Source organism: Lathyrus oleraceus, chromosome 6 (genome assembly GCF_024323335.1).
Source record: "Lathyrus oleraceus cultivar Zhongwan6 chromosome 6, CAAS_Psat_ZW6_1.0, whole genome shotgun sequence".
NCBI lineage: Eukaryota > Viridiplantae > Streptophyta > Magnoliopsida > Fabales > Fabaceae > Lathyrus > Lathyrus oleraceus.
In genome coordinates this window covers 113,305,254-113,321,746 of record NC_066584.1, presented here as the reverse complement: position 1 = coordinate 113,321,746, position 16,493 = coordinate 113,305,254, and the positions used below count along the sequence as shown (strand labels likewise).

General features: G+C 34.3%; 1 protein-coding gene across 1 annotated transcript; it reads left to right on the top strand.

Annotated features, from left to right (window-relative positions):
• The first annotated feature begins 3,537 nt into the window (after positions 1-3,537).
• On the top strand, positions 3,538-4,088 carry LOC127092942 (auxin-responsive protein SAUR32). The gene has a single exon (XM_051031832.1). It carries the CDS (start codon positions 3,623-3,625, stop codon positions 3,947-3,949), a length of 327 nt encoding a protein of 108 aa, XP_050887789.1. The 5' UTR covers positions 3,538-3,622; the 3' UTR covers positions 3,950-4,088.
• The last annotated feature ends 12,405 nt before the right edge of the window (positions 4,089-16,493 follow it).

The following is a 16,493-nucleotide window of genomic DNA, read 5'->3' as shown; positions in this document are numbered from 1 at the left end:
ATTTTTATGATATGAAAACCATTAAATTTTCATGATCAAATTAAAGATGTATAATTCAACTTTTATGTTTGGAGGAAGTTCAAATTCTACTTGCAAATGCATGTGCCAAGAGGAAATATTATAGGTCATTTTGGGTCAATACCATTGAACAAGTGATTTTCCTCAACTTCAAAAATGCATAACTCCTTCATGACAAATCCAAATTAGGTCAAATTTTTGACCAAATTGAATAGATTTGAAAGAGTGACAACTTTGATGAAGGAACATTTCTCATTTGAAGTACATAGAAAAAGTTATTCAATATGGAAGAAGTGAACATTTGACTTGGGACTTAGAAAATTTTCAAACATGTTTGATTTCCTAAACTTCCACCTCAAAATTAATCATGATCCAAACTTAAAATAAAAAAGTGTTCAACATGAAAGTTGTTCCCCTTGATCTCACCTTTCTAAAAATTCCAAAATCACCTCATTTGGCCAAAGAATAAAGGGCTTGCGCATGGGTGCAATGTGAGGTACCATTTGGATGACTTTCACTTCCACGTTTCATACACAAATGCATGGCCAATTGAGATGATTTAAACATGATTCTCACTCGTTTTTGGACCTGAATACATCACTTGATGGGCCTATCACACGCCCATACAAGCATGCAGAGAAAATTACTAAAATTGGCAATTTTTGGAAGTGTGTGAAAATGAATCTCTTTGGCTATAAATACAACCCTCATTGCTCAGAATTAGGGACCTCATGCCCAAGCTTTGAACCTGCAATCTAAATCCTCACCATTAAAGGATAATCTTGAAGGTTTTCATTTGAAAATTGAGCTTCAAAAATCCATCTATTTTGAGATTGAAACTCCAAGAGTCCAGGCCATTTCTTGATCCTAATCACTTCCTACAAGCTTCTGATACAAAGACAAGCATAATTGGAATAAAGATCAAGCAAGTTTGAAGCTCCCTCGAAGGTAATTTTCTAGAATTTTCATCTCTTTGATTCTCCCTCAATTCTTCACTATTATTTGTGATTTTTGGTTGGCTGAAGTCCTACCAATATAGGCAACAAGATTGAGTTGCTTTGAGGTTAAATCGAAGCAACTGAGTTAATGATCCTCAAAATTCAAATCCTTGTATCTTTTTATATACCTGGAATTGGAGAAAATTGAGGCCAGATTCGAGCTCCTGAGCATGTTTTCTTTGAATCCATGTCCTTGTTTTTCATTTTGGTGATGGTTAATGGTGGACCAGTCCGGTGAGGACCACCAGAGAAGAAGACTGGAGCCCTAGTTCCGACGATTTGTTGTCACACATCTCAGCCACATGATCCATTTAAAATGTTTTAATCTCAACCTGTGGTTCTGATTACGAAGCCTGCAACGCATTAACTAAGGACAATTATGGAATACGCGCGCTCGGCCATCAGATCTGCCACCTCAATTAATAAGGGAGATCTTGTTGCTGCTACTCAATCCGGTCCGTCAATGCCTGCTGGATTCCCGTGGGGGATGCCACCAAATTTCATGCATGGAGGGTTTGCGCCTACCTTTGCTTCTGTGTCGACATCTAGCTTGAAGGGTCTTACAAACATAAAGCTGGATTCAAAAACTTCAGAATCTTTGGTCAGAACCTTGACACCGTCAGTAGTCTGCCTTGAGATCTTCAGTTTCTTTAAAAAATCTTCAGAGTCTTCTGAATCTTCAATCAGAACCTTGATAACTTCAATCGTCTTGCTTGATATCTTCAGAATCTTCAACTATATAACACAAATTCAGAAGCTTTCCATTCTTCCGAAGTTTGGTGATCATAGTCGCGTCTAGAAGCATGAATTGAGAGAATATTGCAACAGCAACATGGTGTCTCCTCAGAAGCTTCTCAAGAGTGAATCAGCATAGAAGCAGAAAGAGCATTGCAACAGCAATATTGAACATCTTTCAAAACTTCTAATAATTGGCGTATAAGTGAATTTGGAACACATTGTTCAAAAACGGATGACGTTGCACGCCATATATTCAGAGTCAGAATTGTCTGTTAAAGCTACACAATAACAAATCATTAGGGTACCAAAATTGCTCTAGACAAATACATTATTGTTCTCATAAAAAATCAAGGTATAAATTCATATCCAATTCTTGTTCTAACATCTAGCCTTTAATCCTTGAGTGTCTTTCCCTTCTTGGAAAAATAAACCTTCAAACAAAGTGGTGTTCTTGAGTTGGTAAAAAAACTTTTGTTTTGTAAAACTCAATTCAAACCCCATTTTCTTATGTTTTTCACACCTTCAAATTGTACTTGGTTTATGGATATAAGCGGTAGACTGTTAGGGGTATAATTAGTTTGGTTTGAAAAACTTTTTGATTAAAATATATTCGAACCGATGATATCTCTATCGATTTGCTTTGGTTCATATTTTTGTATTTGTTTTAAATAGAATTGAACCAAACTAAACAGTTTGATTCAGTTCGATTGATCGGTATATAATGTTTTTTCTCAAATATTATATTTATTTATGTATTCTCTCCTATTATATTTTTCTCTGCATTTTCTATTTTTTTAAGTAATATATTTTATATAATTTATTTCATCTATTTCATATTTTACTTTTCAAACAATTTAAAAATTGTACTTAATTCATACAAAGTAATAATAAATAAAATATAACAATAATAATAATAATAAGTTGCAATACACAGAAATTAACATGCTTTACATCTCAAACACACATCAAAACTATTTTGTAATTAAACTAAAAAAAATTATTAAAGAAGAAGAAGAAAAAAGGTAAAAAGGGATGAAAACTAAGTAAGAGAACTTAAAACATGAAGGAGACGACCAAAACAGAGCAGAACAACAATGGCGAGAGTAACAATGGCAGTGGTTGGCGAGAGCAATAGTTTGGTGAAAACAAGTTTTTGTGACTTAAGATTTCTATTTTGTTTGTTTGGAGTTTGGTTGTTGACCACATGTTTTGCTAAAAGGAACGAAGTGTAAACAAGGATGAAGAATGGCTGAGCTAGTATAAAATTTGAGCTTAATAATAAGCTTAATAAAAGAATAAGTGGGTAATTATAACCATCAGTTCAGTTCATTAATTTTTCGGTTCATAAAAACTAGAAGCGAAAACCAAACCAAACCATATTAGTTTTCATCTGTTTGATTCGGTTGTCAAGCCGGAAAAAAAATTATCGGTTTTTGTTTTGTTTTGAATTGATTTGAATTACCATCTTAATTAATTTTTTATGATCCACTTGCATTTCAAAGACTAGTTTCTACAATTGTGCATGGAGATAAGCAAGCTTACCTAACAAAGACAAACATATCATCACACAATAAGATCATTGGATTTGGCTAGAGACAACAAAATCTTGGGCCTCCCTTGAAAGTAAGGTTCACTTTGGCTAATGAGATGGAAGGAATTGACCTATCATATAATTGCAATGAATGCAATATATAGGGCTTGACCCACCGGTACCGTATATGAAGAGGCTACGTATAACCTAGATTTTAGAAATATCGTGTTCTAAATCATCATAAATAGCCAAACTTAACACCCAAAATTATATTCCAAGTTCTCACTAATTCAAATACTAGTTAATATATAGTTCTCTAATTATTCACTATTTCAAAATGCTTAGTTCTTTTGTTGGGAAGGTACAAAAGAGTTTATCACACTTTGTACCAAGAAAGCATGCATTGAGTTACTGTAATGATGATCATGGCACAACCACAACTGAGTTGGCTGATGATGTTATGAAAGGCTACTTTGCTGTTCTTGCAAGGAAGGGTGATGAAACAAGAAGGTTTATAGTTGGGTTAGATTACCTGACTGATCCAGCTTTTGTGGGATTGCTTGATGAAGCTTGGGAGGAGTATGGTTTCAGACAGAAGGGAACTCTCGTTGTTCCGTGTCGGCCGATGGAGTTGCAGAACATTCTAGATGGTCGGAAAACATAGAAGAAGGAAAGAATCTTATATATTCTTCGGTTAAGATCTTGTCTATTTGTATTATACGAGAGCTTGACACGAAGATACAGCATTTGTTTTAATACTCTATTTGATGATTAATTTCCCTTTTAATACAATATTTTATATATATGGAGTTTTACCGTTTTCTTGTGTTATGCATGAATGGTTTTTTGTTTACATGCTCAGGTTCACATAGAGTTAGTTATATAAAATTTTATCATATCCACTACCACTGATTTATGGAGAATTGACAAAGGTTGATGAATTTGAGGACATGTTCTTTCCTTTGGCCTTATGCTTACTGCATTAAGAAGAGGAAAAACCAAAGAAATTGCAATATGGATCAGGTTAGACTTGTCAAAAGTTAGAGAGGTTCACTTCACCATTGCATTTGATCCTTAGTTAACCTGGTGACAAACCAGAAAGCAATTTTTTTTGTTGAGTAATGTTTTGATCTTTGTAATTATTAGCAAAGTTATATTTACACAATCTTTCACACAAAATATAATTTAAATAAAATACTTTTTTTATAAATAAAAATAAGAATTATATTATAATACAAATGATTATATGATTAATCCATTTTAAAGCAAAATGGATGGATGCATAAGAATCTGCAACTCTCTAATAGATTAAAAAAATACCACAAAGAAATTGATGGGAAATAGAGCCTAATCCAGTGGGAAAAAAATAGAAAAAATTTAAATCCAGAGCCTAACACTCATGTTTCACGTGTACAATCCAACGAACTCACGCAGGAATGCAGAGCTAAATTGCAAAAAAAAAAAATATGAAGCATGAATTGACGAGCATCAAACTCAAGTTTTGAATTTGGTGAATAAACTCGACGGTTAACATGGTAACAAATTAATTAATAAAAAATTCAATTAAATCACGATCTAGTCAAATAGGCCGAGACATCAAAATAAAAGTTGAAGAATAAATTATCAACCCATCTCAATTAGATTTTCGAACAATTTAAAGAAACAATGAGAATGAAGAACAATTCAGTGAGCATTGTAACAACATATTCAGACTAGCAAAACTAGATTTGAATAAGTTTGAAACAAAACCAAATCGGTAACCCAAATCCAACCTTGAATCATGATCTTCTTCCATGCTTACCGAGAATCTGATATTAGTGTTTGTCATACAACAAAAGGACAATCGACGACGACGAATAATAGCGGTTGTCGATCTTCCAAAAGCAAGCGACAATTAAGAAGCGGTCCAACCAATTGTAGCGGGAATCCAACTGTCGGCGAGTCGTAATGGAACACGGAGGACACCGCCTTTGTTGGACTGGACCTCGCTAATGAACCCTAACATCATCTGAGGGATTTACTAATAACTTAATTAAGAAAACATTACCTCGTACCCCTACAATTATACCCACACCCCTACAAATAAATTTTGTTAATCAAAATACCCTCATATAAATAGGGTATATTTTTCAGAAATGAAAGTTTTTTCCATTTGCGCTTGAAGACTTCCGGAACACACTTTTTTGGATTTTTTGGCATTGTAAACCGAAACATTAAGAGTAAGTCTTCCGGTTCACATATTGCATACCGGAACATTTATCTAAAGTCTTACGGTTCGCTGCATGCATTTTGGGGGCATTGAACCGGAAGTCTTTTAGAAAGTCTTCCAGTTTGGTTGGTTGTTTACCAGAACTCTTTCTTAAAGACTTCCGATTTGGAGTGTAGTCAACCTTGTTTTTTTACCCACCATAACTCTTCTTTGAAGTGTTTTGGTGCGTTTTTTTTTATTTAATTTTTTTAATTTTTAATAATTTTGTTATAATATTTTTTTGTAGTGGTTCGAAGACGAGGTGCAAATGGTAGGATTCCAGAACGCACTTTAGGCCAGAGCACATCTTTATCTGCAGTAGAGCCGACTGGATATCCAGGAGGGTCGTATGATACGTCTCTTTTGGTGAAGTACGAGTATCATGTTGCTCGGCATTTATGGTTCGGTGAGGTAAATAAACGGGATATATTTGGAAATGAATAATAGTTGAATATTTTATATTGTGTTTTCTAATATGTGTTTTAATTGTTTTTAGGAAAGAGGTCCAAAGAAAGAGTTAAAGGTTGTTGGACATGGACTGAAGCTGACAGCTAGGGTTCCATTGGCTCTTCCACCACAGATGAAGAGTTAGGTATCTAGATCTGGTTTATCTTCACTTCAGAGAACTAGTCTGAACAAGATAGACACAAATCTTGTCTCTGCATTTGTGGAAAGATGACATCTAGAGACATCTTCATTTCACATGTCGTTTGATGAAATGAGCATTACTTTGGATGATGTCTCATGTCTGCTTCACTTGCCCATCAGGGGTATCTTCTGGAGTCCTCAGGATGTCACGGAAGAGGTAGCTGTTGAACTTGTTGTTGACTACTTAGGAGTGTCACAGGGTAAGGCACAATCACATGTTCGTAGCTGCAAGGGTTCGTATTATAAGTTGGAGTCGTTATATGATTTATTCGTACATCATATAGCTACTTCCAGCTGGGCATATGCGACCAGAGCATATCTGTTGATGTTGGTGGGTTCCACCATTTTTGCCGATAAGACCTTTACACTTGTAGAGGCACGATACCTCCTACTGTTTACGGACTTAGATAGATGTTCGAGATATATTTGGGGAGCAGCTGCACTAGTTACCCTATACAGATATCTCGGAGATGCGTCCATGTTCAGTTGCAAACAGCTCGGTGGATATCCTACTCTCCTACATGTATATAATTTAATTTTGTTTATTAAGTGTTGGATTCATTTTATAAAATATGTTAACTTAGTTTATTTTATTTATTATGTTTTTATTTTGTAACAATGCTGGATTCACGAGTATTTTTCAACTGTTGAAAAAAGAGGGGAGAATTGGAAACCAGCTGATAACTGTGGTCTCCCTCGAGCGATGAGATGGTCCTTTAGGCAAGGAGTCCTGAAGGTTGATGATTTACGACCTATTTTGGACGAGCTGACACTTGTCGACGTCATATGGCGTCCATTTGAGGATCATAAAGCATGGCGTCAGTTTGATGAGTTATGTCTCTACAGGGGGTGTTTGAAGTGGGGTGACACAGTTGTTCCATACTTGTCTGACAGATGTTTACGTCAGTTCGGGTACAGGCAGTATGTTCCATCCCCACCTCTTGATTGTATCATGGAGACTGATATTGATATTGATTGGATTGGTTACCATCAGAGCGTTATCGCTGTGATCCGTCCAACTACACTGGCCACCACTCCATCTGATGTAGAAGATGGTTATCTGGAGTGGATTTATTGTGTTTCGCATCCACGGTTGGTCCCTCCCCATCGTGACGATCCAAGAGAGGTACCAGTTCCTGTATATGACGTCGGACCATCTAATCCTGATTGGGCTCGTGTATCTACATTGATTCATCGTTATTTGAGACAGATTAATACCGAAGAGGAAGATCCACAGTTTGTTGATTTATTTGAAGTTTTGCATATTTCTCGTTCACATTGATTTATGTATTAAGTTTTAGAACTGAATATAATAAACATAATATAAAATTCATGTTTTTATTACATATTCATGTTTTGAGTACATATTCATGCTAATATATGCGTAAGTAATTGCCAATGTTGTAGACGTCCTGCAAATCCTAACATCCAAAACGTTGATGTATGAGAACGAAACTTCCTCCAATCTAATGTGACAGGTGGCAACGGAAACCCCTCTTTCTTGTTAACCTGATAAAGTGAACTAATTAAAATATTAAGTCATATAAAATATTAAGTGAAATAATTAAAATATTAAATCATATAAAATAACTTGTCATACAAAATAAGTACCTGAACCCAATGATTTTGGTTAACAAAACCAATGCAATAAATAGAGACATTTGGTGAATGTGAACTTGTCATAAATAGAGACCTGAGAAACACAATTTCAATTACTTTCATCAAAGCAAGATCTATATCTGTCAAAATCACTTGTGGACACAAGTCTTTCTTCACAAACAACTCTTTTAGTTTCTCCAATACCCAGCAAAAATTCTCTGTTTGCTCAGACTCCATATACGCAAATGCAACAGCAAAAGTCAACTCGGTTGATGTCATGCCAACAATTTCAAACAAAGGTTGTCTATATTTGTTTGTCTTGTAGGTGCTATCCATAACTAACACAATCGGAAAAATATTCAACAACTTAACTGAATCAGGATGGGCCCAAAATATATCTCTCACAACTTCTGATTCATCCTTTTTTCTACTCCAATACACATAGCTTGCATCCTCAATAAGCTTAAACAAATGTTGTATCTCACTTTTAGGACCTCTTATCTCTTTTTGTATCACACTCTTATGCTTGTATACTTGCGTAATCCGAGTGACATTCTCAGGATCTCGGTCTTGCAAGGAAAGTAATATGTGTCTAGGTGGTACATGTCTCTTTGTCAAATCAGAAACATGTTTCTTCTCATCTGTGGTCAACCTACCAATAAAGGAATGACCTTCTAATCTATCAGGTAAACCATGATTATGTAACCCATATTTTACATCAATCTTCCAACCAGACCCATCTTTCGCCGGAGTCGAGCTGATTTTAAATGGGCATCCACATTTCTTGGACGCACTTTAGATTCCACTATCAGTACTCTTGTGTTTCCCATCTTTATCACAACCAAATATTAATTTGTTACTTCTCCCTCTCTTCCCTGTTTCAGTATCTGAACGACTCATAATAACAGTTACTTTATTATCGATTCCAACCTCTTTAATCCATCTGATCACCTCTTCTCGTGTACCAAATCTTTCAGTCGTTATAAATGCATCAGAAGTATCTACACATATTTGGGGAAGATTTTCCATTCCTACACAATAAAAAAAAATTAAAAAAAAAAAAGAAAACCGGAAGTCTTCAAAAATGTGTTCCGAAACGCATAATACACAAACCGGAAGACTTCTTCAAAGAGTTCCGGTATGTGTCACTTTGTTTACCGGAACTCTTTCAAGAAGTGTTCCGGAACGTGTCTTTTTTCTTAAAGAACCGGAACTCTTTCGTGAAGACTTCCGGTTTATTACTTGGTGTGTTCCGGATGTCTTTTGTGAAGTCTCCCGGTTTGGAAAAAAATACATACCGGAAGTCTTTTCCAGGAGTTCCGGTGCGATGGTGGAATGTGTAATTTTTGAAAATTTCAACTGAATGGTAAAAATGAAATGGTAAATTGGTTAAAACCAGTTAAGGGTAAAATTGGTATTTTTGAAGAATTGTAGGGGTATGAGGCTAAACTTAGGGGTACGAAGTAAAATTTTCCTTAATTAATCTTAAAAATATAGATTATTAACCACTTATTTTACTTAGAATTCACTAACCACTTTCACTACTTCATTAATAAATAAAATACATAGAATTAGCCACTTCAGATAATAAATTATGAATTATATAAATTGGTCTTTTACATTTAATTAATCAATTTTATTTTACTATTCGAGAGTAATATGAAAACTTACAACTCTTTCACGCCTCTATTAAAAGTAGAGATAAATAGAATATTATTTTAACTTTTAAGGTGTAAGAAGATTGGATCAAAGGTATCTGAGATTAGGTAAGGGGTTGTTAAATTTTTCTCATATCTTTTTGAAGAACCAAATACTAATAGAGCCTATCATGATGATGTTGTTTTCTGTTCCCTTTCGGAAGATGACAATCTTACTTTGTCATCCCCCTTCATACTCTAGGAGTTAGATTTCTCTATGTTTCTGCACTACTTAAAAAAAACATATTTTATCTCGAACGGAAAGATAGTTTACCTCGATTACACAAACGAGGTAACGGAGGGCTTCATTTCCCTTTTTTTCGTTTAACGCTAATTGTTTTTAAGTTTTATTTATTTATTTTAAGGATTGATCTCATGACCTTCACTTAAAGGAATTAATTAGGTAACCTTGCCAACCATTATACACAACAATTTTATAGAAATCTATTTGTTAACAAGTTAATATATTCAAAAATAGTTTCTTTATTTTCATTTTCTTTCGTTTTTTCACTTGTTTTTGTTTTCCCTCGCGTTTTTCTTTCAGTTCCCTCTTTATCTCTTCATTTTCACTTTTCATTTTATTTCACTTTCAATTTTCCTCATTCACAAACTCTAACCATGAATCCCTATTTTATCCTAACCAAAGGCAAACCTTACCCATAAATCTCCTAACCTTAACCGATTTCTCTTTTAATTTTTACAATTAATTGCAACACAAACCCTAACCAAGCACATTCACTTCATTCTTTCACTTTACTTCACTACCTTCATCTTCTTCAATCTTATGTGCTACTTGAATATCAATCAATTCTCGTTTTCAGTTTCATTTCAAGCCTTTCATTCCTCTTAATTTTCCTGAATTTGTTTATTAGTATTTTAATGATGGAGAATCTTCTACTTCTATTTCCATTCATTTGATTCTTCTACCTCTATTGATGTTTTGTTGTACATGTAGGGAGTAATTCTGAAAACGTGAATGAAGATTCTAGATATGTGAAAAATCTCGGTTAATAACAGGAAAAGACATGAACTATAGAAGTCAAGTGTGTATAGAAAGGTTTATCACCGACTTCGATTTCGTTGAAGTCTTTGTTGCCTCATGTATTTCTCTCACGATCCTTCTTTTTTTAGAGATATAATTTTCATGAAATGTTTATTTTCTATGCTACTTTTTTTTTCTTTTTTATTATTTAACTTTTTGAATGTATTTGTTGTATTGGATATAAAATTCAAATCGATTTTTAATTTGTTGATAGTAATATATGGTTTTAATTAATTAATGTTTAATATTAATGAGATATGCCTTTGTTGTATTTCTTTAATTGACTGAACTAAATAAAGATGAATTACACAGTCCCCTGTGTGAAGATTATCTTGGTTTATTTGGTTAATAATGGTATTTAATGGTGTTTTTCTCTTTCGAATAAATCAAAGGGTTAAGTGTGTGCAACTTATTTCAATGTGCTTGTTCTGTTATTGCTACTGATCATGGAGTATTTTTTCATGATAGAATTAATCTTTATATGGTCCATAATTTAGGTACTAAATTCAATAAGGTCCACTTATTACAATGCTATAACCAACATGAACAAATGTTATATAGACTAAAATCAAAATAACAAGGACATAAAGCAAATTTTGGTATGTTTAGGGACTAATTTCAGTGGAAAAGATTTTCAACTTTGAAACTTGTTTCATATATTATAATAATGTTGAAATATTAAATTTGATATGGTCAAACCTTATTAATTTTAGTGGAAGATCAAACACTTTGCATGTTTAAGTTTCTGATTATTGAAATTCTTAAAGTCAATAACTGATTAAACAAATCATATTGGATCATAATTAATCATTGATAGCTGAAAAGGTAGTGATTTATCATAAAAAGTAAAAAAATTCTTTCAGATTCTTGAAAAAAAATTAATTTGTATTAAATTCCCTTCTTCTTTTGAAAAATATTTTTAATCCTTTAAATTGTTTCAAATATTTCAATGTTTCTCTTTCTTTTAAAATCTTTCTGATAATGGCAAAGGGGGAGAAAATGGATGGAGTATTTAAGAAGAGATTGAAGCATCAAAACTTAAGCAAAGCAGTTTATGCCAAAACAGATTATGAGTTATAAGCTTTATGTTATTTATATTTTTGAGTAATTTATCTTATTAAGCTCAAATGACTAATTTGATTAACAAAGACTGAACTTAAGGATAGCTTACAAACCTTACCTTAATGAACTGTCAGACTAAAGGAAGAGCTTACAAACCTCAACCGAAGGTCTTTCAAGCTCAAAAGGAGCTTACAAACCTCAGACCCTGAAGTTAGAATTTGTTGATTAAAATTATAGGATCCGATTAACATGGATAAGGAGTTAAGGAGAACTTACAAACCTCAGACTCTGATGTTAGACTGTGCTAATTAAATCATCAATCAGTATTCTTAAATACATTTGTTTGTCATCATCAAAAAGGGGAAGATTGATGGAACAAGATTTGTTCATTCCCTTAAAAGGTTTTGATGATAACAATTTATTTAAAGAACGACAGGGTTTTCTAATGGTTGTTCAAGTGTGCAGGTTATAAAGTCAAACTATATTAAGGTTTTAAGCCTATCAAAAGACTCAGTTCCACAATGAAGTGATTCAGATTCTGATTGATCAGAATATGTAGTTGTTCATCAGCATCTGAAGGCTTCAGACTCTGGTCTCGACCCAGCCTCTGATGACAACTCAACTTCTGAAAGACTGAAAATAATCTAATTCGTACATTGTACCAAAGCAGTCTTGTCTTATCAAAGCCCCTGAAGTCTGGACAAACTCTACTAGGGTTCCATTTTGCAAGGCTCAAGAAATAAAGATATGACATCTTTAGCATGTTCTACTTGTTGGTGGATATTTAGTACCTTGAAAGATACTAAGAGCGTTGTTATTATTCAATGAAAAAAGCTTCATACCAAATGCTAATCTCCAACGACTCTCTTGGCATACTTTTTCAACAAGCCTGGTCGTTATATTAAAATTCTCCAATGACTATTTTCCTAGTCATATAAAAGGAAGTTCAAAGATATGAAGAAGGTGTTGAAGATAATTGATCAAGTTGATCAATATGGGTTTGTTGAATTTGGATGAAAACTCTAAATATGCTAAAGATTCAAATATTGTGGAAGTCTTTAAATAAGATTTAACTTAACCATACAACACATATAGGATCTGATACAAGAAAGAACACATTTGTATATATGTTAGCTTTTGTATAATAGGGTCTTAAGATTTCTTATCATTATTAATCTTAGAAATCTTAACAACATTAGAATTTGTGTTGTAACTATGCACCACTGATAAGAGTATCAAGTGCATTTGTAATTACTATCTTAAACATCTGTTTAGAATATGTAAGAAGTCTCTTGCTTAGTGCTTGAGCAAAAAAGTCTTTTGCCGAGTGCTTGAACAAAGAAGTCTCTTGCTGAGTGCTTGAGCAAAGAAGTCTCTTTCTGGATAGATTGAGCATTGAAGTCTCATGCTTGCCGACAGAGCAAGAAGTCTCTTTCTGGATAGATTTAACATTGAAGTCTCATGCTTGTGGACAGAGTAACAAGTCTATTTTTCGATAGATTGTGCATTGAAGTCTCATGCTTTAGGGAAGAGCAAGAAGTTTATTTAAGGGTTTGATTGAGAAGAAGTCTTTTTCTATGGGTTGAGCAGGAAGTTTTGAACGAGTTGTTCAGACAATAAAGTCTCTTGCTTGAGGACTTGAGCAGAAGTCTCTTTCTATTTTGATTGAGCAAATTGTAATCCGTTGATTATAGTGAAATCTCTTGTGCTGTAAGGGGATTGGATTACTCTCGGTTTAAGAGGAACCAAGATATATTGTGCATCTCTTTATTTACTTCTGCATTTACATTCTGTTGTGCAACAAACTCTGAAGTCAGACTCTGATCTAATTCAGACGCTTACTTGGATCAAAATATGAGCTTGACATCTCAAGTTTTGAACAAGTTTAAGAAAAATAACTAAATTTCTATATACACAATTCCCCCACCCCCTTCTTGTGTATATTTTTCTCACCTTCAATATTTTCTAGAATACTCTTGGAATTTCTAAATTTGAGAACTCTCTAGAATTAGGGTGTCTAGAGTTCTCCTTAGAGTACTATAAATAGAGATGTAATCCTACAATTTTGTATCAAGCAAAATTACAAAGTTCTCTCTTTCATAAAAGATTATCCTACCTATCAAGTTTCTATTCAAGCCTCTAATATTCCTACACACTTTCTCTAAACACAAAAGGCCTTATTTTCAACAAAGTGGTACCGAAGCTTTAAGGTCCTCAAAATATGTTGAGTGGAGGTTTCCCTTTCCAGATGCTAATGCTCACAAAGAACAACTATGAAAATTGGAGTATCAAGATGAATGTGCTACTAAGAGCTCAAGATGTGTGGGATATCATTGAGGAATGCTCCAAGGAGAAAGATGAATCCTTGTTAAGCCAAGGTGTAAAGGAGACATTGAAGGAGTCAAGAAAGAGAGACAAGAAAGCTTTCTTCCTCATTTATCAATTGGTGGATGGAGATACATTTGAGAAGATCTTCAACGCAACAACGACCAAAGAAGCATGGGACAAACTTAAAACTTGCAACAAAGGAGTGGAGAAGGTGAAAAAAGACATGTCTTCAAACTCATAGAGGTGACTTTAAATGTTTATTTATAGAAGTGTCTGAGTCAATTTCTGATTATTTTTCTCGAGTATCGGTCGCAGTCAATAAAATTAAAAGAAATGGTGAAGATATTGATGAGGTGAAAATCATGGAGAAAATACTTCGCACTTTAAATCTAAGTTTTGACTTCATTGTTACCAACATTGAAGAAAACAAGGATTTAAAGACCATGATTATTTAGAAACTCATGGGTTCCTTACAAGCATACAAAGACAAACAAAATAGAAAAGTTAAATAAAAGGAGGCTATCGAGCAACTACTACAACTCAACATAAAGGAAGCAGCCTATGTGAATTACAAGAGCCAAAGAGGGTGAGGTTATGGCTAAGATCTGGACGTGGACGAGGACATGGAGGAGAAGGAAAAGGAAGTTACAACAACTACTCCAACAAATTCAACAATGGAGAAAGAAGTTAGAATCCACAAGAAAAAAGAGGTCATGGAAGAGGAAACTCATGGTAGAGATTCTTTAAGAAGGTTGTGGAGACAACTAACAAGATCGATCACTATACATATGAGTATAGATTCTTGAAGAAGGTTGTGGAGACAACTAACTTTGTAGAAGAAAAAGGTGGAGAAGAAGAAACTTTGTTGCTCGCGTTCCAAAACCATGTTGAAGAGAAAAGAAACAAGTGGTACCTCGACACCGACACAAGCAATCACATGTGCGGTGATCGAAGCATGTTCGTCGAGATGAATGAAGCAGAAGTTAACAATCTCTCATTTGGAAATGACTCAAAGATACTGGTCAAAGGCAAAGGTAAAATTCTCATACGCTTGAAGAATGAGATTCGTCAATTCATATCCAATTTCTATTATGAGCCTAACATGAAGAATAATATTTCTGAGCTTGAAATAATTATTAGAGAAAGGCTATGACATTCACTTAAAGAACATAGTCTTTTCTTAAGAGATTATAGACATAACTTGATTACTAAGGTTCTTGTGTCAAAGAATATAATGTTCCTCTTGAATATTCAAAATGATGTGGCAAAGTGTCTCAAGGATTTCTATACTGATTCTTCATGGCTATGGCACTAGAGCTCATACACACTGATGTCTGTGGACCAATCAAACCAAAATCTTTTGGTAAGAGTAAATACTTTCTCCTATTTATTGATGATTATTCCAAAAAAAACATGAGTTTATTTCTTGAAGGGGAAGGCATAAGTGTTTGAAAACTTTAATAAGTTCAAAACTCTTGTGGAGAAAGGAAGTGTTCTTCCCATTAAGGCCATGAGGTATGACCGAGGAGAAGATTTCACTTCAAACGAGTTCCACTAATATTGTGAAGACCATGGAATTTGGCGCCCCCTAACTGTGATAAGAATGGAACAACAAAATGGAGTAGTAGAGAGAAAGAATCAGACCATACTTAACATGGTGCAAAACATGCTTAAGAGCAAGAAGATGCCAAAGGAGTTTTGGGTCAAAGTAGTGGCATGTGTGATTTACCTGACAAGTTGTTCCCCAACAAGAAATGTGCATGAGAAGACACCATAAGAAGCATGGAGTGGAAGGAAGCACGTGATCTCTCACCTCAAAGTGTTTGGAAGCATTGCTTATACCCGTGCTCTAGATGAAAGGAGAACAAGGCTCGATAGTAAAAGTGAGAAGTATGTGTTCGTGGGTTACGACTCAAGCTCCAAAGGGTACAAGCTCTATAGTCCAAATAATGGAAAAAACTCATACGCCTCAATGTGGAGTTCGAAGAAGAAGATTGTTGGGATTGGAGTGTTCAAGAAGACAGTTATGATTTTCCTCCTTACTTTGAAGAAGAAGATGAAATGGAACAACCAATGATAGAGGAACATATTATATCACCTACCTCACCGACACCAAGGTTAGATGAAACCAACTCAAGTGAGGGGACACCATGACTAAGGAGCATTGAAGAGCTTTATGAGGTAGCCAAAAACCAAAACGACATTAATCTCTTTTGTCTTTTTTGTGATTGTAAGCTTATAAGCTATAAAGAAGCGATTGAAAATGTAAAGCGGAGAGACGCCATGGACGAATAAATCAAGTCAATCACGAAGAATGATACGTGGAAACTTACCTCACTTCCAAGAGGACACAAAGAAAATAGAGTAAGATGGGTGTACAAGACAAAGAAGAATGCAAAAGGAGACATGGAAAGATACAAAGCAAGAATGGTGGCGAAAGGCTATAGTCAAAGACAAGGAATAGACTATGATGAGGTATTTTCTCCCGTTGCTCATCTTGAAACTATTAGACTGGGGCCGCCCAAAATGAATAGAAGATCTATCAAATGGATGTAAAGTAGGCCTTCTTGAATGTTTTTCTCAA

What these genes read in the sequence shown, in the direction of transcription:
- LOC127092942 (XM_051031832.1), top strand. Translation starts at nt 3,623, where the DNA reads ATGCTTAGTTCTTTTGTTGGGAAGGTACAAAAGAGTTTATCACACTTT.